Source organism: Mixophyes fleayi, chromosome 2 (genome assembly GCF_038048845.1).
Source record: "Mixophyes fleayi isolate aMixFle1 chromosome 2, aMixFle1.hap1, whole genome shotgun sequence".
In the NCBI taxonomy this organism is placed as follows: domain Eukaryota; kingdom Metazoa; phylum Chordata; class Amphibia; order Anura; family Limnodynastidae; genus Mixophyes; species Mixophyes fleayi.
The window spans coordinates 62,908,367-62,933,271 of record NC_134403.1 but is presented as its reverse complement, the minus strand read 5'-3'; the positions used below and the strand labels follow the sequence as shown (position 1 = coordinate 62,933,271).

Genomic DNA, 24,905 nt, shown 5'->3' with positions numbered 1-24,905 from the left:
GCACCTATTATGGTAAGAGAATCTCCGCTCATTTTCTGTGCACTTCTATGGGACGCAAGGAAAAATGAGTGGAGATTTCAGTCTCAACAATGCGCCACTGTGTCTCCGCAGACTGTTCCATAAAGTAGAGTTTGCTTTTGAATTAGAGTGGGTGATAAAACTAAATATGGACACTACACGTTGTGATGCAACACAGCAAAATACATCACCAGTAATGGTCATTTACAAATCACAAAAGTGTGAACCCGCAGAGCTCCTTTATGTGCGCAAGAGGTTACAATTGTCTGGCTAGTGCATTTTATAGTGCACACCCACTACACAGTTCAAGGATTTACTTCAACAAAATCAATCTGTGTCTAGTTTGAGGATGGTGTACAACAGGGCAGGTGTACATGCTGGTGACTAGTGATAATGGTATACAACAGGGCAGGTGTATGTGCTGGTGACTAGTGATAATGGTATACAACAGGGCAGGTGTACGTGCTGGTGACTAGTGATAATGGTATACAACAGGACAGATGTACGTGCTGGTGACTAGTGATAATGGTATACAACAGGGAGGTGTACGTGCTGGTGACTAGTGATAATGGTATACAACAGGGCAGGTGTATGTGCTGGTGACTAGTGATAATGGTATACAACAGGGCAGGTGTACGTGCTGGTGACTAGTGATAATGGTATACAACAGGGCAGATGTACGTGCTGGTGGCTAGTGATAATGGTATACGACAGGGAGGTGTACGTGCTGGTGACTAGTGATAATGGTATACAACAGGGCAGGTGTATGTGCTGGTGACTAGTGATAATGGTATACAACAGGGCAGGTGTACGTGTTGGTGACTAGTCATAATGGTATACAACAGGGCAGGTGTACGTGCTGGTGACTAGTGATAATGGTATACAACATGGCAGGTGTATGTGCTGGTGACTAGTGATAATGGTATACAACAGGGTAGGTGTACGTGTTGGTGACTAGTCATAATGGTATACATCATGGCAGGTGTATGTGCTGGTGACTAGTGATAATGGTATACAACAGGGCAGGTGTACGTGTTGGTAACTAGTCATAATGGTATACAACAGGGCAGGTGTACGTGCTGGTGACTAGTGATAATGGTATACAACAGGGCAGGTGTACGTGCTGGTGACTAGTGATAATGGTATACAACAGGGCAGGTGTACGTGTTGGTGACTAGCAGGGCCGGACTGGGACTAAAAATCAGCCCTGGCATTTATATCGCACAGGCCCACCTCTGTTCATGAGCAGGGAAAAAAACGTGCGCTGCTGCGCCGCCAAGGGCGTGGCTACATTATGTTGGGGGCGTGGTCAAAATGGTGTGTTGATACATACATTATAATAAAACAATACATATATCAGGCCCTCCCCATTCACATCACACCACCCCTTCAGACACATTATGACACCCCCAGTCCACTGTACCTATCTATGCTTCTGATCCGTCAGGGTGGGAACTTTCTCTTAGTCTCACGAGATTAATAAATCTCATGAGACTTAGAGCTCCTCAGCTTGCTCTGCAGTCTGTGCCCTGTCCGGGACTGGGAGCACAGATTCCTCCTGCTGACCAGAACTGGATAAGGCTCGGGGGGCCAGGACACTTAAGGCAGGGGGGCTCCTATGATGCAATTTGGCTATTAGACACATTTTCGACAAATACATAGGCAATACTGTGTGCACTACTGTTAGGTGCACGGAGTTCTACCTTCACAAGCAGCACAGTGTGAAGCAGGACATATCTCCCAACTGTTCTTGTAGTCAGACCAAATCCTGACTAAGCGGGACAGTCACCCACCAAATTCAGGACAGTTGGCAGACAGTCCTGGTCTCTCCTACCTGTCTTGTCATGGTCACCACTTGTGGCTGCTGGTGTCTTTAGATCCGTTGCTGCTTGTCTGGATCCTGGGATGTTGGATGGCCTATTTGGAAAAAAAATGAGTACATTAAATTTAGAAAACTTCAACCAGCACCGCTGTTAAATTAATATAGCACCCACATTTGAAAATTAGGCCTCCCTCCAGCCTCAACATTAAAATACTAGTACTTACATTTGATAAATTCATCTATTTCCCTCCAACTAACCCTGACATTAAATTAATAATATTCCCATTTAATAAATAAACCTATTTCCCTCCCTCCAAACGACCCAAGCTAGAAATTGACATTCAATTAACAGCGCCCAAACCACGCCAGCATTAAATTAAAAATCCAATCAATTTAAAATCAACTCCAATTCATCTTAAATTGATAGGCCCCACTATTAAATTAAATTGCCCCACCATCACCCCACAAATAAAATAGCACCCAATAATTAGCCCCCCACCTGCAATTCACCATTAGATTAATAGCCTACCTCTCACATTATATTAAGACCCCCCCCCCTGACACTCACACATTATAGTCATACACCGGCCCTCACACACACATTATAGTCATACACCAGGCCCCCACACACACATTATAGTCATACACCGGCTCCCACACACACACACATTATAGTCATACACCGGCCCCCACACACACACACATTATAGTCATACACCGGCCCCCACACACACATTATAGTCGCACCGGCCCCCCCCACACACACACACACATACTATAGTTACACTGTCACACACAAAACATACCCTGTCACAAACAAAACATACTATAGTTACACTATCACACATAAAACATACTTTAGATGCACTGTCCCACATATAACACTCTTTAGATGCACTGTCCCACATTAAACACTCTTTAGATGCACTGTCCCACATTAAACACTCTTTAGATGCACTGTCCCACATTAAACACTCTTTAGATGCACTGTCCCACATTAAACACTCTTTAGATGCACTGTCCCACATTAAACACTCTTTAGATGCACTGTCCCACATTAAACACTCTTTAGATGCACTGTCCCACATTAAACACTCTTTAGATGCACTGTCCCACATTAAACACTCTTTAGATGCACTGTCCCACATTAAACACTCTTTAGATGCACTGTCCCACATAAAACACTCTTTAAATGCACTGTCCCACATAAAACACTCTTTAGATGCACTGTCCCACATAAAACACTCTTTAGATGCACTGTCCCACATTAAACACTCTTTAGATGCACTGTCCCACATAAAACACTCTTTAAATGCACTGTCCCACATTAAACACTCTTTAGATGCACTGTCCCACATTAAACACTCTTTAGATGCACTGTCCCACATAAAACACTCTTTAAATGCACTGTCCCACATTAAACACTCTTTAGATGCACTGTCCCACATAAAACACTCTTTAGATGCACTGTCCCACATAAAACACTCTTTAGATGCACTGTCACACAAACTACCCTCCCTCACCTTGTTTGCTCTGCTCCGCGGCGCGCTCTGTAGTCTCCTTTAACACATGGGACGGCACCGATCACATTGTGCGCATCCCATGTGACACTGATCGCCGAGAGCTTCATAGGGGAGGAGGGGAGGAGGGGAGGCGCAGCAACAAGGAAGTTAGTGTAGGGCCGGCCCCATTGCTCAGCGCACAGGCTGTCATGCTGGAATTCGTCATGACAGTCTGTGTGCTGAGCAGTGGGGTCGGCCAGCTAGTAACCGGCCCATCTGGTCATCGGCCCTTCTGGCATTTGCCAGAACTGCCAGATGGCCAGTCCGGCCCTGGTGACTAGTCATAATGGTATACAACAGGGCAGGTGTATGTGCTGGTGACTAGTGATAATGGTATACAACACGGCAGGTGTACGTGTTGGTGATTAGTGATAATGGTATACAACAGGGCAGGTGTATGTGCTGGTGACTAGTGATAATGGTATACAACAGGGCAGGTGTACATGCTGATGACTAGTGATTATAATCAGCAGCAACTGTAGAAATGCATTTTATGTACAGTAGACATTCTTAGCATCATAATAAATGTATTTTATGCTGGGTTTTACCATTATTGACTATATTAACTGGTAACATTACTTAAATACTTTTTTATTTTTTGTGTGTGTTTGCAATATCTTGTCTGACAGAGCAGAGTGTACCTACACTTGTATTCAACAAGAGACGTTTCTTCAGATCTGCTCCTTGTTGAATACGGACGTGCAAACGACTGAATTATGTGTATTTAAAAAAAAATGCAATTTAGTCTTGCGTGCCTTAATGAATCCGGCCCATGATGTATTACTGGAGGACACATATTTCTTGATTTTTGTACTTTTTTTTTTACGGAAATATTATTTATATTAATAAGTTTAATAACATAGGGAAAAATATAGATCAATGAAACCAAAAATGTATCAATGAAGAAGTGGAAATATGAGACGAGGAGGCCAAAGGGAGGGCAAGGAGGCCATTAACACAATGGCTTAGTATGACAATTTCATGATGCACGTACAGTATATGCAAGATAATAACATTTGTGTAACAGAGAAATTAATTAAATATAAGACAGTTACAAAATAAGTATGTTTTCCAAAAATAAGTTCTACAGCGTAAAATAGTGACACCAGGAATCTTAACTTTTTTAAAAAAAAATTTAAATTTTTAAACACATTTTGATGAAGCAAATCAGTATTTTTTCATTTGTGCTATGAACCAGATTTTGTTGCTTAATTCAGAAATTGATTGTACTTTGGGTTGTTGACATTTTAGGCAATAGTTGCTCTGGCTGCTGAAAGCAGATTACAAGCCTGTTTCTTGCTATGTCTATTAGGGTTAGGCATTAGTCTGTTTAGTAAAAAAACTGAAACACAAATATGTAAAAGTCAGGTTCAGTTTTTTTTAAAGATGGAATCTATAGAGACAGTCTGAGGACAAACATGTGGACAGACTATCTTAAGAGGTACTGTATTACCAATGTAACCTGCAGGTGATGATCAGAGTAAAGGAGTAGTCATAAATCACAAATCACTCTTGTTTTCATGTATTCAAAATGTTGTATAAAATGTAAACTATATAGTCAAGTTCTGAAGAGAGTTTGTGAGTATCTTTGTTGTTGCTTTTTGCAAAATGAGGTCACAGGTCATTGAGACCTAAATTTATAGAATAGAACAAGTCTCCATAGGAACACAATTCATGCTACATAAAAAAAATCACATGAGTCATTGGTATGGTGTAGCTGTCATGTTTTTTTGTGTGACTACAGTTAGTTAGAAGTTAGCTATGAAACAGTCAGAGCATTTTTTTATTCCAAACTGAATATTTATATCTAATGAACAATCATATAACATATAACATATAATCATAAAAATAAAAATAACCATTAATAGGGTATTCATTAAACTTCAGTTATATGGGTCAACCATGCGGTACAGTGTATTTACTTACGTATCAGTATCATAATATCATATATACTATGTTTATGTTGACACCTGTAGATCCCATTTGGATGTTGTGTAACTCTTAACGCTCACCCATCAACACTGATTCAATATCAGCCACAAATCCATAATTCCCTCTCTTCTAATCTCCCTAAACTTTCAAATTCACCTTTTAGTATTTAGTCTTCTCTCTTGATCCCAGTTTAATTGTTCACATAAGTTACAGCAGCATTCCAATTTCATATCATTTAGATATACTAGCTCTCTTATAGGCCTCTCATTTTAGTCTGAGAGTTCCCTACCATCAAACCTCAGTGGAAGTTTCTCTCCTACACTCAGGAATAAAGGTGAGAAGGTTTCCTTTTATCTGTTTTGGGGTTTTTTTGTTGTTGTTTTTTGTAAACCTTTCTGTTCCAAGAAGCGGATGCTGTGATTACTGGGATCTGTATCAGGAAGTTGGGGAGTTTAGATGGATTGATGAATTGGAGAAAGTGAAGAAGGTGGCCAGGCATGTCAGGGCCGTCATAGAGGAGAGGAAATGAACATCTATTTCTAATTAACAGAAGGGAGATTGAGCGCCAAAGTCATTCCCAGATGTTTGAACAATTAAGAATTTAATGGAGGCAGAATGAAAGCACCCAGATAAGATGGCAATATAAAAGGAAAACCGTAAGTTTCCTTTGGAAATGATGAAGGGTAAACAGTGAGGCCAGTCCCAGTGATAGGAATGCAACGGGCAGAGGGATAGAATGCACTCTGTAGAATGTGTCTTCTTCTGCACATTGCAAGTTTCCTGCAGCCTCACAGAAAATGTCAAGGACTCACAGGAACTGGATTCTTGTGTCTGTCCTCTAAGCTCTAACAAGCCCAACTGTCGTGAGTTTCCAGCAACCACTAGTAGTAAATAAGGAATGTTAGTGCACTGGAGGTGGCTGGAACATGTTCTGACTTCCCCTGTGTCTTTTCATCTGTGCTTCAATCTTGTTTTAGTCTTAGTCCCAGTCTGTGGTCTTGTGCCTTCCATTTGTAGTGTGCCGCTGGCAACCCAAGCAGGCCGCATATGTGCTTTTGGATTTCTCCCCTGAAAGCAAAGAACTACATCTCCCAGCATGCAGGGGGGAGCTTGTGAAGGAGCAGTTAAAAATGGCAGTTGTAATTCTGAGGGGGTCTGAGGGAGGGAGACATCCTGAGGGAGTCCTCTGCAGCAAGATAACTGGAGAGCTGAACGGAGCTCTGAGTGACAGTGAGACTCCAGAGAGGGAGTGACGCAAGGGGAGAGTGGAACAGGCTTCCCAGGGGGAGAGTTTCACCTGAACAGAGAGGAGCCGTCTTGGATGCAGATACTGGGGAGTAGTGGGGATAAGAAACCCATGTTTGCATTATTATTGATTTGCTTGGACTGAATATCGTGTAGGGAACAGGTTGGGAGACCTGAAGAATATTGTATAATACCCTTTTGTGGGACTGTGATATAATAACAAGGATGATGTAGGGACAGATTGGGGACAGAGACTGAGTTTAAATCTGAGAGAAACTGCAGCTCTTTGGCATTATCTGCTATCTGTGGGAAAGCCTATCACTGTGTGTTGAGGAGCCAGCTTTTATTAAAGTGACTGTGTACTTATACCTAAGAATAAGAGAGAGCAGCGGGATGTAATTGTATTTTGCATTTGTGTTAAATTGGAGGAAAGATGAACAAGGGAGCGTGTTTTATCAAATCACCTGGGAAAGACAAGAAGTGATCTGTATTTGAAGTGCCTATTAACAAAGACTGCATGATGGTATACATTTGTCTTATATTCAGTTGAATTTGTGTGTTGTGTTAGCAAAGTTAAAGTAACTATAATAGAGCTTAGTGGTATAAAACTAGTGAGACCTATGTAAATTGTGTATTGGATATTAGTTAGTTTGTTTGTGTCCTGTTTATGTTTGCAGTGACAGTGTTGATGCCTGTCTGGCTGAATACCCATTTCGGTTTTTACCCTATGTCGTATGAGTCCCCACTATGGAATCCTGACCCTTACCTATCTCATTATAGTCTTACCATGATCCTACCCTTGAGTGCTAAATCTGTCTTTGCTATTAGACCTTCACTGTATAATCTCCCTACGCATCGTGTCTATTCATGTTTGTTTCTGCCCTGGGATTCCGTTCTCCCTCAGTTACTGATCAGAGATCCCCTGCTGATTGTTACAAGGAGAATGTTCATTGCGAAGTCCAGAGGGACTAACCGCTTAAATCGAAGAAGCTGATCCGTTTTGTATGAAAGTTTCTGTGTGATGCCCATGTCCAGATAACGAACCTAGTCTCTACCTCAATGGCCTTATCAACCATGGACCATCTAATAGTTCGCTTATAGCTGTGGGCAGCAGACGAGCCTTCAAAGTATGAATTATGCACCATGGAGTTTTAGACTGGCTGTCAGAGCTGTATGAACTGATGGGAATACTCTGATATGAGAAAGGGAATATTTCTCCAAAGACTGATAGGTAAAGGCCAATTTTTTCTAGAAAAAGCCTGACCCTTAATACTTTATGCATTTAGATGATAACAACAATAAAATACTTCTTTCCAACAACTGTGATGTCTCCCATATATTAGTGTGTAACTAAACATGAATATTGATATAATAGGATTCGGAGACATTGCTATGTAAAATTCTTTCTCCTACAAAAATAAATGTCTATTAGATGTAGATGTGGAATGGCAAATCAGCATCTCTGGTCAGATAGATTCCGCTTCCATGTAATCAAGCGCATAGAGGAAAAGGTCAGCTATTTATTTGTTTAAAACACGCTTTCTTCTGTTCAGTTTCATCACACTCTTGAGCAGTTATTGAAAAAAGGGTAAGATGCAGGGAATTGGAAGTGTAAATAATAGCTGCAAATAAAAGCGGTCATTTAAGAAGCGAGATTTATGGAAGTAGATTATAGTATTTGTGGAAGGAGCAGCAGTCTGTACCAGCCAACGGGGGGAATTGGGTGTGTGAGGTGCACTAGGACGTCAACTCTTTAGAGCAAGATTTCATTTTGTGGAGTGTGATTATTAAAAGGGGTCAAGAAGGTGCATTTTTAGGGGTGTTTTTTGCTCTGTGGAAGGGCACATAGCCATTGTCACTCCACAAAACACTTGCTTATTGAACCAACTCAGGACTGATCTATACACTTGTTTCTTTTTGCTTTGAGAAAGTAAATGAAACATCTTCAAGCACACAAAGGTGTCACATGTAATATATTATTATAGTCCTGACATTCCCTCATTCTCATGATTCATATAAACTATAAAGAAAACTAAACCAAGCAATTTTTTTTGGACAAATTTATATAACAGGGTGGTTATAACGTGGTAGGAAATTGGAATTTGATGTGATTTATACAAATTTGCCTAGTGCGGCTCTTCAGATTTCTCCACCTCCCTGCAGACTATGAACACTCATAATTTGTAGAGACATACAAAACCCATAAAGTAGACATGCACCTTTCAGTGTGTTTAGCAGTCCATCGAAGCCAGGAGTGCACAACAGAAGGCCTACAAGATCATTTTTGTGGCTCACTGAAAGCAATTACAGGGAAACCCAGGATAGTAATACTGTTGCAGTAGTATGCCTGTATCTGTCCTGCATTTTACCAGGTGTCACACTATCATCATGGCTGAGGGGTATCACAATGAATGAGCTTCACTGTTTCACAGCCAGCCTGTCCTTGTAGAACTAAGTGCTCTATTTATCAATAGAAGAAATGTTCTAGATCTGTCAAAAATGGGGGACAGTGTTACTAAAGAGGTGATGGGGGGGATCTGTTACTACAGAGGTGGCGGGGGATGTTTCACTTTAGTGGAGATGGGGAACAGTGTTACTATACAGGTGATGGGGGGCAGTGTTACTATAGAGGTTGATGTGGGTACAGTGTTACTATAGAGGTGATGTGGGTACAGTGTTACTACAGATGTGATGGGGGATGTGTTACTATAGAGGTGATGGGGGGGATGTGTTACTACAGAGGTGATGGAGGACAGTGTTACTATAGAGGTGATGGTATAATGTTACTATAGAGGTGATGTGGGGACAGTGTTACTATAGAGGTGATGGGGGACAGTGTTACTACAGAGGTGATGGGGGACAGTGTTACTACAGAGGTGATGGGGGACAGTGTTACTACAGAGGTGATGGGGGGACAGTGTTACTACAGAGGTGATGGGGGGACAGTGTTACTACAGAGGTGATAGGATGGACAGTGTTTCTATAGAGGTGATGGGGGACAGTGTTACTATAGAGGTGATGGGGGACAGTGTTACTACAGAGGTGATGGGGGGCACAGTGTTACTATAGAGGTGATGGGGGACAGTGTTACTATAGAGGTGATGGGGGACAGTGTTACTACAGAGGTGATGGGGGACAGTGTTACTATAGAGGTGATGGGGGGGACAGTGTTACTACAGAGGTGATAGGGTGGACAGTGTTACTATAGAGGTGATGGGGGACAGTGTTACTACAGAGGTGATGGGGGGGCAGTGTTTCTATAGAGGTGATGGGGGGGACAGTGTTACTATAGAGGTGATGGGGGACAGTGTTACTACAGAGGTGATGGGGACAGTGTTACTACAGAGGTGATGGGGGCAGTGTTTCTATAGAGGTGATGGGGGACAGTGTTACTACAGAGGTGATGGGGGGACAGTGTTACTATAGAGGTGATGGGGGGGACAGTGTTACTACAGAGGTGATGGGGGGACAGTGTTACTACAGAGGTGATGGGGGGACAGTGTTACTACAGAGGTGATGGGGGGGCAGTGTTTCTATAGAGGTGATGGGGGACAGTGTTACTACAGAGGTGATGGGGGACAGTGTTACTATAGAGGTGATGGGGGGGACAGTGTTACTACAGAGGTGATGGGGGGGCAGTGTTTCTATAGAGGTGATGGGGGACAGTGTTACTATAGAGGTGATGGGGGGACAGTGTTCTACAGAGCTGAGGAGTAGGGTGTTTTAAAGGATTAAAGGAGGAGAGGAGGAAGAAATGCGTTACTACAGAGGTGGGGAGGATTGTTACTACAGCAGTGAAGGGGGATGAATATGTTACTTCAGAGGTGAGGGGGGGGGAATGTTAATACCTAGGCGAGGGAGGCCAACTGTGTGACATGACCACAACTACTACATAGTATGGACACAGGGCCATCTTAACGACATTATGGGCACCCAGGCAAAGCACTGCACCGGGGCCCATATATATATATATATATATATATATATATATATATATATATATATATATATATATATATACCACCTGACCTGACCACCTGATTAGATCAGGTGACCGCAAAAGGTCAGTTTTTTATTGTAAAATAAAGGAAGAACTGCACACTAACCAAATGCTAATCTATGGAGGGGCTAGGTAGTGAGCAGGGTAACCTTAACCTGCCAGATAGCAAATATACAATACGTAAACCAGCGTTAAAACATAGAAAAAGCTAAATATTATACGTTAATAAAAATTGTGCTGGTTGAAAATTGTAAGCTGATAAAAATATAGTGTGAATTGGGGATAAATTAAATTTTTTAGTGACATGATGATTCCTAAATAACAGAATCTATTAGGAATAATGTTAAGAGTATAAAATAAACAATGACAATTTATTCATATAAGCACAATGATATAGGCCCAAGGTAATAATAACATAAAAATCAACCATGTGAAAATAAAATAAAATCAAGGACATTGAATTATATATAAAAATAAAGATAGCATAATTTAAACATAAACCACAGTCCAATGATATCCTAAGGTGGATTCCTATCTAATGAATAGAAAAACCATCCATATCTGTGCATGCCAGGTATAAAGAAAAAAGTATAGTCTCTAAAAAAGGGACTCAAGTGAAAGGCTTGTAGATGTGGGGAATAGATGGGCGCGCTGATTTTCAATATACTTGCAGTTAGCTGTTGTAAGTTCTTAACATCGATTGGAAGGTGAATGATAGCAGACAGACTGAGAGAGCGGCGGTGCCAGTCGAACTCTGGTGTGCGTTCGCACAGCTCTTCCTGCTTCCTATTTCCTGTTTGAAAAAACTTGTGTAGTCCCTGTTTTTTATTTTGTTTTGGGGTTTTTTGCAGGTTTTTTTATTTTCATTGAGTCCTGCCTTGGGCCACCTTTCCCCCTGGGCCCCCGAGCACCTGCCCATCGTGCCCAGTCGGAAAGACGGCCCTGGATGGCCACACATGTCTGGTCACGTAGTGCACACATGATTCGCACACTTTTGACTTCATGGGGACTTTTTAACTATGTTGACAGGTATGGCATAATTGAATAACTGAAGACTTTTTTTCCTGTATGCAAATGTTTGTATCGGCAGATGGGAGGCGTTTGGTGGAGCAAGGGCATTCACTGCTAAGTGCGCATTAGGTGCCCAGATTTTCACTAAAGTGCAGAAACAAGAATTTGGGACCTATTTATAGTTACAATGTTACAAAAAATCTAAAGAAAACAGCTGTATCACCGTAAAAAGCAGCAATGAAAAATATCATATTTCTCACCAGAATGTTGGAATTAATAATAAATAAACCCCTTGGACTTATCAGCTATTTGGGATATAACTAACTTCCTGGTGTGAGGGCATCTTGTGGCCACACATGATACTGCAAGGCTTTGACAAACATTTGTAGTTACATAGACAATTATTTAAGACCACAAGAATACTCTCCTTTAAGGTAGGAATGTAGCTACTTGTCCATACAACCTATACATAATGTCCCACCTTAACACAGAGGGGGAAGGGTTACTACAAAAAACAGACGGATATTTATAACTTCACAGTAGAGGGGTGTGTGGGCATTTTTTGATAGTGCCAGTACCCAGTTTTGTCATGATGGAGAACCCCTTTAATCACTGGACATTGCAATTAGGCTTTTGCTCTACATGACAGGTACGAAAGCTGTATGGCTGGTACACTTTACAGCAATATAGGTAAAAGCAAGATTAAAAAAAACAACAAATGACTAATGTATGGCTTGATTTTTGTGCATTATAATTAAAAAAATGTTTTTGCATTATTACAGTCAGAACTAAAAACATTCCAGAACCTGGGTAGTAAGCTAGGACATTTTGAGGTACTTTTAAATTTCTAAATATATCTCTTTCCCCACTCATTTAGTAGTATCTGTGACATATGGACTCATTTTACAATGCTTTTGTGCACCTAATTGTCTGCTTAGTGCATTTAACTTGCAAGCCACTTTTTTTTCACTGGATAATGTAGAGTCATGGCCAAAAGTTTTGAGAATTACACAAATATTATTTTTCACAAAGTCTGCTGCCTCAGTTTTTATGATGGCAATTTGCATATACTCCAGAATGTCATGAAGAGTGATCAAAGGAATTGCAATTAGTTTCAAAGTCCCTCTTTGCCATGACAATGAACTTTACCCCAAAAACAATATTTCGACTGCATTTCAGCCCTGCCACAAAAGGACCAGCTGACATCAGGTCAGTGATTCTCTCATTAACACAGGTGGGATTGTTGACGAGGACAGGGCTAAGGATCACTCTGTCATGCTGATTGAGTTAGAATAACAAACTGAAAGCTACTGAAAGCTTTAAAACAAGGGTGTTACTTGAAATCATTGCTCTGTCCCTGATGTTTTTCCTGGAGAGAAGTGGCTTCTTTGCTGGACTTCTTGACACCAGGCCATCCTCCAAAAGTCTTCACTTCACAATGCGTGCAGATGCACTCACACCTGCCTGTTGCCATTCCTGAGTAAGCTCTGCACTGGTGGTGCCCCGATCATGCAACTGAATCAACTTTAGGAGACGGTCCTGGCGCTTGCTGGATGTTCTTGGGCGCCCTGAAGTACAACTATTGAACCTCTCTCCTTGAAGTTCTTGATGATCCGATAAATGGTTGATTGAGGTGCAATCTTACTAGCAGCAATATCCTTGCCTGTGAAGCCCTTTTGTGCAAAGCAATGATGACTGCACATGTTTCCTTGCAGAAAACCATGGTTAACAGAGGAAGAACAATGATTTCAAGCACCACCCTCCTTTTAAATCTTCCAGTCTGTTATTTTAACTCAAACAGCATGACAGAGTGATTTCCAGCCTTGTCCTCGTCAACACACTCACCTGTGTTAACAAGAGAATCACTGACCTGATGTCAGCTGGTCCTTTTGTGGCAAGGCTGAAATGCAGTGGAAATGTTGTTTTCGGGATAAAGTTCATTGTCATGGCAAAGAGGGTGTCACGCGTGGGTGATCAGACTGCACACCCGACCCCGGCACTCTTACCTGGTCCCGCCGACCGCTCACTCTGTCCTGACCGCCTTCATCTTCGTTTCGGGTCTGCGCATGCACAGACACGTTCTATTAATTTACTCTGCTCCTCTCCTATTGGATAGAGATTTTGGCTCCAAAGTTTAAAAGGCACCTCCTCTGGATGTTCGGTGCCTGTTCTTTTAGTTACCTCCTAGGTACTAGAACGTGGTTCCTTTCTATCTGCTGACTTCAGAATTGACACTTCCTAGTGTACCTTCCGCCATCCCAGTGGTAACTTGTTGTCCACAGAGCTGACACTCTACGCTTCACCTCCATTCCAGTGGTAACCTGCTGACTTCAGAATTGACACTTCTTAGTGTACCTGCCGCCATCTCAGTGGTAATCTGTTGACTGCAGAGCTGACGCTTTACTTTACGCTTCTCCTCCGTTCTAGTGGTAACCTGCTGACTTCAGTATTGACACTTCTTTGTGTATCTGCTGCCATTCCAGTGGTAAATTGTCATCTGCAGAGCTGACACTTCCAAGTGTTCCTGCCACCATTCCAGTGGTAACCTGTTGTCCACAGAACTGATACTCTTCTCAGTCCTTCACTGCCATTCCAGTGGTAACCTTCTCACTGCTGACCATCTTTGCTGATTCTCCTAAGGGGTTTTGGCTCGTACTCCTTTGCTGCGAAATAGACGCAGCAAAGGCCAAACTGCCTTGCGGCGGTCCCTGGTGAATACTGTCTCCTCGTTAGACTCCGCACCTTACTTGAGTAGTGCAAATCTAAGCAAACTGTAGGATCCGCTCTCCGGAACCGTGACAGAGGGACTTTAAAATTAATTGCAATTCCTCTGATCACTCTTCATGACATTCTGGAGTAAACACAAATTGCCATCATAAAAACGGAGGCAGCAGACTTTGTGAAAAATAATATTTGTGTCACTCTCAAAACTTATGGCCATGACTTTAGGCTCCCTCGTGAATCCAATCTGAGCATATTTAGGTGCACCTGATCGGCCCAACTTCTCTCATCGTTACGTGAAAGCTGTCGTGTTGGTCCACACACCCATGCAGATGTCCACATTTGTACAAAGGTAGTGTCAGAAAAGAGGATTTCCATTGTGGATTTGCACTTTTGTAAATGAGACTTTCTGGAGGTATCAAATGTATGTGAACAGATTTATGAGGATTTATCCTATACTTTCACTAGGAACCAATGACATCACTGAGGCATTTACAGCAGTATTCATTAAACATCGGCATTCTAGTAGTAAATGCCACACCTTCCGCTCCACTTACTAGTTCAATGAGACATTTCAAAGGCAATTGTGACTAGATTGTGTTCTTATGAACATGAAATATACAACCCACAAAATGGCTGCCTCCACAGTGTTTAGATGACACATGATCTTTAAAATACAAATCTAATTTAATTTTTGTTTTGAGCAGTAAAGTGAGCACCCGTAGTAATGGTACATCATCACCGGCTCATTGAGAGATTGACTCTGTATGGTCACCGCTGTGATTGGTAATAAAAATATATTAAGCTCTACTTTCCCATTAACCTTCACAGCTACAGGTAATTAAACAAGTACAGTATATCTGACTCTGAATGTGCCAGCATCATCATGAGTGGTTTGTTAGTGCCAAGATTATGGTGTTGGGGTTTACATTTTTAGATCAAATTAAATATTTATGTATGCCAGGCTTGTGAACCTATGGCTCTCCAACTGTTCTGGAACTACAAGTCCCAGCAGATTGACCAAACATGCTGGGACATGTAGTTTCACAGCAGTGGGAGAGCCATATCTTTGTTAGATAATTAATGCAAAGCTATAGCATTCCTTTTAAGGTGTGTTTGACTAGGGTCTGAGCACATTCTTTTTATCACTCTTTATCTCCTGTTTATCTGCGTGCACCCAGTTTTTAATTGGACAGATATAAAACAATCTGTAGCCAATCAGATCATCAGACTATTCCCAGTAGACAGAGAGTGTGATTTAGTGGAAGGCAGTGATCTGTACCCTGGTGTGCACTTCCGTACTGGTGGGAGGAGATGGAGGAAGAACTGAGGCAGTGTGAGAGCACAGCCAGCCATGTGTGAAGAAGAGCCCTGGATCTGAGGTGGCTGTAGTGGTGGGATGGGCTGGTGCTGATGGGGAACTGCAGTGTTACTTGGGTACAGTGTTTTTAGGTGAGGGTAGATGTTGAATTTGTTGGGCAGTGGACATGCGTGGTACTGTGAGTCATCAGTGTCACTCATTACCTATCTGTAGTACTGATATATATAAATATATATATATATATAATCTCAAAATCTCCTGTATAATGTTCCTTATCCCTGCTATCTCCCCCTCCCAGCTAGGTACTGCTGCCGACCAACCTGCCTGTATTATACACCTCTCCCCTGCCCCAGTCACGCAGGCCCTGTGCTAAGGCTGCAACGGTTCATGTACACGGGGCTAATGCTATGGGGCCCACAAATATCTAGTTACACTCCTGCCGGAGTGGTTGTGTTAGACAAGGCTGCCTGTGACACAGGCAGTGTTCTGATGTGAAGAGTGGAATATAGGCAAGTGCATTAATGAAAGGAGCAGGGTAATCCAGCAGAACAGATTAGCAATATGAGGATTAATGCATCCAATGTGTTATAAATCAATTGATTTGCTTCATGGAGATGGCTTTCTATATGATTACAATATAACAATTTGTAAAATAACTGTGTATTTTATAAAATGTATGAAGTACTTGTTAATCATTGATTTGCAGAACTGCCCATAGCATTTATTTCTCCAAGTATCTGCACACCCGGTTTGTTTGCTTTTGTCTAGAATAATCTGAGATCACTTTTTCATATCCCTTGTTACGTCTTTCTGCACTAACCTGTACATCTTTGTTCATACAGACTTTGACAAAATTGGGCCATGTTGACTAAGAAATGCTACCCCATAAAGCATGATTTGCTGCAAGATTAAGGGGGCTGTTTAACATCATACCCTGCATTGCCGCAATAAGCACTGGATGATTTTATTTCTTATCTCCACGAAAATCACTTATCAATTTCATGGAGGAGAGAGTTGAAACTTCCATCTATGTGGGCATGTACATTATGTGACAGCTGATTGGACAAAAGCCACAGCCAATCCAAACAGCTGCTGCAGACAACACTCACTCCCATTGTAACTGCTTGACTAGCTAGGACAGGTCCTCTCTCTGCTATCACACACAGACTCTGAACAAACTGCAAGCCCATTTGTATCAGTCAAGGGAAGTCACTGAGCAAGAACGTCTCGTGGCTAGTGTTACTTACTAAACATGGCCCGTTGTCTCTCACTATGCTATCACAGTGCACTCTTTCAGCACCCTGCTCTCTCTCTACTAGGGAGAATATTTTGGTTCTGGATATTTTCTTTGAAGCTCTAAACTATGAAACTATTGAACAGAAGAAGGCCTACGAGGTGGCGGGACTTCTTGGTGAGATATCTCCAACTAACCAAATCAGAACTTGTCTTCACTCTATGGGTCTCATTTAGTGTTGGGCATACATCGATTTTTGTGGCGTAAATATATGAATTTCTGTACTGCGCATGCATCTATATATTGATTTGAAGGTATCTTAGACTTGGGGGAGCATTAGTTGAGCACAAAAAGGGTGCATTTATGCAAGTGTAGCACACCCCCTGGAGATGTGACCTATTGAGACTTGGAAGCAATATACTTCTTTGTCATTTCTATTTGGACTAGTGCAAGAAAGAATATTCCTATTGCATGTATAAAGCGGTAAATGGTGGACATGTGGTTGTGTATATATTTTTATGAAAAATGCAAGTTTCACATTCATTAATAACACCACATTTCTATAGTGGAGCGTAACTATACACATTTGGCTGCCTGACACAAAAATACTGCTGTTATCAGGGGCGCACGCAGAATTTTTTTTCCCCCCCACCCAAAAAAAAACAAACAAAAAAACCGAGAGAGCTGCGGATGCGCAGCAGCTCCGTTTTGGCAGCACTGTACTATATGCTTCTTTGACAGCGCCGCGGTGCTGTATACAATACAGCACCGCCGCGGACGCTTCTTTGACAGCGCCACGGCTGCTATAAAGTACAGTGCCGCTATGTGGGGCACTTCGTTAGTGGAGGGGAGGGGTTTCTGGAGACCCAGAAACCCCCCCTGCGTACACCCCTGGTTATTGGGTCAGATATATCTTGAGATATACTGTACGCAACTCACCATAAACACGTTTGTTTTTTTGTGACAGAATTTTTACGCATACATCCAGAGCACAAAATCCATCAATGCGTTAAACTCTAAATGAGGCCCTATATGTTTATAGCAGCGTTACATAGAAACGCCTGGTATAGTTTTTCCGTCTACAGTCCTAACATTTGGTAGTAATTAAAATGCAATTTTTTGCCTGCATAGACCAGGCTTAGGCAACCTGTATCTTTACAGCCGTTGTGGAACAACAAATCCCAGCATGCCCTGCCAACTTTATGAGCATGGTTCTCCTGTTAAGAGAGAAGCTGCATTGCATAGATTCTATGAGTGACAGGAACTCTGTGCAAACAATACACAAGCGCACATGTGTAGCCTTGGTACACACTTGTTAATGGCAGGGCATTCTTGGATATGTAGTTCAACAGCATGGGAACCGTTCCTCTCACCTGTTTTATAGAATATATTTGCAATATGTTCCACCTGCATGTGTCGTATCCTGACCGCTGTTACATTAGATTCACTATTCCATCTCCCCCTACATTTTTCCAAAATGCTTTGACCCCAACACCGGTTCCTCATTTACATTTTTAGAGAGCTTGCATTTGTGTTCCTCGTACCATGCTGTAATCCTTTCCTCACCCTTATAGCCAGGGGTCCTTTCTTTCTGATGTTTTTGACATGATTGCAGCGTTGTCTCCTGCAGCCTGTTCTGTCTCTCGTCTTATCGGTGCTATGATTTATTCTTATAGGGGATATAGGGGGACAGATGGGCCTGTTCATTGGAGCAAGTATCCTAACGGTTCTAGAACTCTTTGACTATGCCTATGAGGTAAGCTTACTGACTGGCAGAAACTCTTACTGAAAGCTCTTTATTTTCTCCGCTAGTCATCTATATCTTGTTCCTATGGCAATGCAGGAATTAATGCTGATGTTTTTTTCCAGATCTTGAAATACAAGCTGTGTGGAGGTGCAAAATGTGGGAAAGACTCAAAACGCAATAACAATGACAAAGGAGTGACATTAAGTATGGATGATGTGAAGCGTCACGTAAGTAAAAAAGTCATTTTTGGAAAGCCAGTGTTATTAATAGATGAATAAAACTGATTGCCTAACCCTCAGCAGCTGGAGGATCTCACAGGTGACCAAATGAAACTATACAATTCAGGTCATTTATGAGGCACTCCTGAGACTTACCGGTTTTACATCAGTGCACCTGGATGGTGTACACAGCACACATCAATGTACACGCCACCTCTTTGTACTCCAACTCCCACTCTCGGACCCCAACTCTTCTGGATTTAATATTTCATTGGAGTTACACATCCTCCCACATCCTCTTATTCCCCAATGTATTTCCATAGGCTCAGTGCCCCAGATTTTCATTCAGTTTTTACTACATTTTGCACCACATTTACCCTGAAACAGTTTTTTAAATATAATAGTCTTTTTCTTTTTTCTAATATAAGTGTTATATAGTCCCTTGAAAAATGAATAGTGAGAACTGTAGACTACTTCAATAGAAATAGACTGGAAAATGTAAAATCTATTGAGTGGAATCCATTTCATTGGTATACTATATTCTCGGATATAGGGACACAGATATGACCCCCAAGGTTCCCTCTGAGATCAGCAATTTTTAAATGTTGCAATCGCAAATCGCTCATGTTAATTATCATTTCTTATCACATTGATAGGAAATGAATTGACATGGCAATTTATTAAAATTGATTAGCTGGACACCGGCTGCCTGTCCCAGCAAATAATCTATAGTAAAGTTATTTGCAATCACGATCACATTACTAACAGGTTTTTATGGCCAGACAGAATTTGCCATGGGGGCAGCATGAAGCCTGCGCGGGAGAGATCTGAAGATTCTTCTCTTGCGATGCTCTCCCCATAGGATACGCTATGTTATCTGTCGGGGTCAAGCTTCGAATTACAGAGCTTGATAAGTAGGGCAACATTTCAGTCCCCATAGACACCCATGGGCATGGGTGTAGGAACCGGAGGGCAGTTGCCACCCCTATGATTTATGTTGGGTGGGCAAAGACTGTGTTTCGCCCCCCCCCCCCTATGAGCATCTACACAAAAGCCTTCATGCTACTTTCTAAATTTGTGAAACTTTTTTTCATTTTAGATTGTCTCAGTACAACTACCAAATGTTCTTTAATATAGATTGCCATAGTATAGATTTAATACAGATTGATTGATTTGTTTATTTATTTAAAAAAAACCTCTAACTGTTCCGTTCATAAACATTTAATATATAATCTGTTTTGATGATGAATAATTATTCACTTACGTTTACCCTGAATTTTGTGTGGTGCTTCCAGTAACAAACATGAGATATAGCAATTTAGATTTATAGCACATACCACAACCAGTGAGGCAGTGACTATATATTTAAAAATACTCCCAATCAAATGAGATTAGGCTGTCAACGAGATCTGAATAAAAACTAGGTTAAGGACTATAAAAAAAAATTAAGATGAGAAATTGAATTTATCTACCTTTCTAACAGCTATTGTACTAGAGGTAGTTAATAATATTTATTTAATAATTTATAAATATTTTTTTATAGTAAAATAAACACTGAAACTAGGGTTGGCCAACCCCTGAAATACTGACAAAAATTAACATAGGATTGGGAGCTTGGAGTCTTTGTATATCTGCAGTCACTGTTACAGGTGTCGTAAAACAAGATACCAAACGCGAGAAAAGGAGCTCCTAACCCTATAGGATTCCTTGGCCTTTTGCCCCCCCACCCCATGATAATTTTAATTCCTACGCACCTGGTTATGGGGACTGGATTTTCAATGGAAGAGACTACGATCCTATGTTAATAAATAGCCTTGAAACTTGAAAATGCATCAATTCCACAAAAATTACAGGCCCCTTAAAGCAGACCTTCAGGGATAGGCTGTACAAATTCAATCTTAGTAGCCGATTGATTAATTGCAGATTTCAAAACCTATAACACACTGTTCCATGTAAACACTGTTCTATAACACACTGTTCTATAACACACTGTTCTATAACACACTGTTCCTTAGTCACAGTGTAGGATTACTTGACACAGTTGGAGTGTGCTTAGGACCATTCTTCCTATGAGGCCAGGTTAGAACCTTATCTAGGGCAGGACCATTCTTGGAGAACCAGAAATAGGTTTATTACCTACTGTAACTCAAACTGGTCTTGTCACCTCCTCCATCCCTCCCTTCCTCAATGTTCCAGTCACCCACTGTTAGCATTAAGTGATGGCCTGCAATTAGACCCCCCCCATTCCCATGATGGGAAATAACAAAATAACACTGTCATATTCAATCTCCCAACAGAAATATATTGATAACACAGAAGAAAACAAAAGGTTGTATGTGACTAATCACATACAATTGCTTGTGGTCTTACTGGGTTTTTTATATGCGATCAGTGACATCCAATTTAATCCCGTGACTACACATTTTGTAGCCCTAGTGTCAGATTTGAGCTTTTATTAGTTAAACTTTTTTACTCTTTTATTTTGAGGTCGCTCATTTTAGAAAGATCATTTCTGTTAACATGCTACGCAGATCGATAGTATATACAGGTAGTGAATCTAGACGTGGTAATCATGACCCTTAATGTATTCCTCTTTATTCCATTGGGATAGAGATCAGAACAGGGTCAAACTGCCTCACAAACCATACATTACTAGTCTATACACTTCTTCATGTGTGTTCCTGTCTCTCTGATTGCTAAGGATATTAGTACAGGATTGTAGTACTAAGTGTCACAATGGTTCAATAAAGGTTGCCAGCCGGGAAGATCTGTGTTCAGTCTTTACAAAAAAATGTATTATAGAATGACTATTGCAGTGTATAGAAGATATAGTTTTGCATTTTTCCCCGTTACTGCTTTATATGTTTTCTCTAGTGTTAAGTCTTCTCATTACAGGCTCCGTGTGAGGGCGTGAGAGGGCACCCAGCAGGAATGAGCTACACAGCTAACATTCTCCCCCACCATGCGGTACGTGGAGCATTTGAAGACTTCACATGCTGAGACCACATTCTGAAACAGCTGAGAGAGCAAAATGAACTACTGAAAGTAACAAGAGCATACGAGGTGTGGAGATGAGAGCACAAGAGCCTGGACGAAAATCTACATAACCAAAAACGGCATCATTGTTATTCAAGAAAAACTGTACAGAGAATGTGAATCTGCCCTGAGAGTGTGAGAGAACTTGAGCAGTGAAAGATGGAGTCCGACTCGAACCCTTCTCCTCCCTGTGACACAGAAAACTAGTTGTGCTAAAGACAAGAGGAACAATCTGAGCAATACTCAAACCTTATATAATTATATCCAGCTAATGAGAGCTAGTCTTTAATAGTCAGACATATTCAAAGTTTATAAAATACAAACATCCCTAACCTAGAGACCATTCAAAAGGGAAGAATGTGTTCAAAAGATAACATAAATTCAACATTATCCAAGAGAGTCATAAGTACTAAGAAGATAGAAAAGGTGTCTCACTAATGTCATGTTACTTCAAAAGGAATTAAAACTAGAGAAGATGATGGCACCACTTAAGTGGTGTGTTAACTGCACAGGTTCACATATAAAACAGTACAGGATGCCATATCAGTAATACAGGGACAAACCATTTAAGCAACACACACTGAGCCGAATTCATGGGAATACGAAGAGAATGGGCATAACTCTACATCCGGATCAGTCTATGAGAAAGCCTAGTGTTTGGGATAAGATATGAATTCAGATTTATGAACACTGCCTCTCAGAAGAATAAGAACACACAACAGAACAATTACTTTAACGCTTGGGAAGAAGAAAATATGAAACATTATTTATATCTGACAATTTTAGGGAGTCCCAAGGTGCAGTCTACTTGGTAGTCACTGCTAATAGCATAATCTATTTACATATATAATATAACAGAGCGAGCAGGTAACACTAGCAAACTTTGTAACAATTTACCTACATAGGATATCATCCAATATTGGCCAAGTTTGCCCTATTAGTCTGTGTTTAGATAGTTTCTGTCAAAATTGATAGCCTAGCTGATCCCAATATAGTAGTATTTTTCTACAGATGGCAATAGCTTATAGTAATTTATTACCAGGGACATGATCTTATTACGCCTAGCTGATTGATATCGATGCCTATTGGGCTTGTTATTTTCCAATTCTGGCTCCTCGTGGTTGTATGAGATTTTCGCGCTCTCTCTTGCCTTGCTCTCAGTTTACTGACTCGGTGAAAACATACATTTCCCTATATTCTGGAAGTGAAAGACCCTTAATCTTGGAAGTTCATTCTCCATAGAATTTTGACATCCATGGGGCTGTCAGTACTCTGTGAAGGTGAACTGTCAGATTAGGATAATCCCAGATCATGTACCACAGCAGATTGAATGAGTGGAGAGATACCAAGATTCCAGAGGAATCAATCACTTCCAGTTCTCCTTCCTGTAGAAAGAGCAGATGATTGTTGAACATGGTGGCCTTTGAGCCTGACCTTGGGGTGCTACAAAGATTTATTACTTCAGTACTTTAAAGGACTCTTAAAGTTGGGAGCCAACATAACTTTATATGTGTTTACTATCCATGGTCACATTGATTGTACTATGAGAAGTCAGTGTGTACCCATGCTGGAGTCCAGACCTTATGAACCCCAGAAAGATGAATCTTTGATCCTCGAAGGATTGATCACTGTGACCACAATGTGAAAAGACACTGACCACGCTGGGGATCAGAAACGTGGTTCAACGGCTGCAGCCTTCGACTGCTGATGCTCAGTGGACTCAGAATTGATTACTCAGAAGCCTGGGACTTCTCTTGTGACTAGGAACCTTCGATTTGCCTTTCTTTATACCATGCTCATCACTGGAACCTCCTCATCCCATAGAAAATGAAAATCCAAACACAATTATATACATTTTCTTCATACAACTGATTGATAGGTATTCCCATAACAACATATCACTAGTTAATAATAATATTTGTAGTGTAGAATAAGAAAACTTGTTGGTCTTCAGCCATCATTGAACTACAAATCATAACATAACTCAACAGTTGGTTAGCCACGGATTGTAAAAGCAAGGTTTGGTGCCATGTCTAAAATTATTCCAATTTTATGTACATATATAGTATAGTCTAATAAGAGCAGAATAAATGTCCTTGAGATTCACCAAATATATCATCAGTTTAGTTGAATCTATTTAATAGGAATGACAGATACCTTCTGTAAACTAGCTGGTCTTTGGCCATGGTACATCCACATGTAGATCTAGGGGCTGGGTGATATCAGTGCCATTAGTCGCTTCTTTTCTCAGGCCCAGACTGGCAACTTGGCATGTCTATTGTATCTGAGAGTCAAAGTGAGCTTGTCTGGGCCCCCAAACTTTTGTTAAAATGGGTTCTTGATCCTCATTCTTAATAAAATTAGCCTTGGACCACAGTTTCTGAATACTCCCAGTACATCCCTGCTTCTGCTACCCAACATATGATGACAAATAAATCCCTTATTTACACTTTTCTCTTAATTTTCAGTTTCCAAAGAATATTAATTGTCACTGTCACGAGAAGCAGGGGTGTGAAATGTTTTGCTTCATAAATCCTTATTCAAAAAGTAATATGTATCATCATCATCATTTATTTATATAGCGCCAACATATTCCGTAGCGCTTTACAATTGGGGACAAACATAGTAAACTAATAAACAAACTGGGTAAAACAGACAAATGTATTAATTAATATGCTACCATAAACACCCAGCCCTTACAAGGGGTATACCCATATTTACCATTTAGACAACATAGAGACATGTCTAAGGGGAACACTGAAATTTTCAGTTTTGTTTTCTTTATTTTTTTTAAAAATGCCTTTTATTACTACTTGGTTTTGAATACCTCTTCCCAGTAAAATAGGAGTTTTAGATATAGGCCAACATCAACTCTAAATATGGCACTGAGTGTATTGACACCCCTGTCCTTTTGTAAGTGAGTTCTACCAAAGGCTACAACCACCATTTGGACTTGCCCTAGTCATCTCTCTGTCTGTGTATACTCAGGCCTAACACGTACTGTCCAGCTTATGATTTGCTTTGAAAGTGTTCTATAA

At 40.9% G+C, this 24,905-nt stretch overlaps 1 protein-coding gene across 3 annotated transcripts in view; it reads left to right on the top strand.

Moving 5' to 3' along the window:
* The window catches only part of ASIC1 (acid sensing ion channel subunit 1), a 165,888-nt gene extending 141,560 nt beyond the window's left edge, over positions 1-24,328 (top strand). For all 3 annotated transcript variants that reach the window (XM_075199123.1, XM_075199122.1, XM_075199121.1), the window contains exons 9-12: positions 16,952-17,043; positions 18,543-18,622; positions 18,736-18,840; positions 21,727-24,328. In XM_075199123.1, the coding sequence (XP_075055224.1) occupies positions 16,952-17,043; positions 18,543-18,622; positions 18,736-18,840; positions 21,727-21,831 (382 nt within the window). In that variant the 3' untranslated portion in view covers positions 21,832-24,328. The remainder of the gene's footprint in view (positions 1-16,951; positions 17,044-18,542; positions 18,623-18,735; positions 18,841-21,726) is intronic.
* The last annotated feature ends 577 nt before the right edge of the window (positions 24,329-24,905 follow it).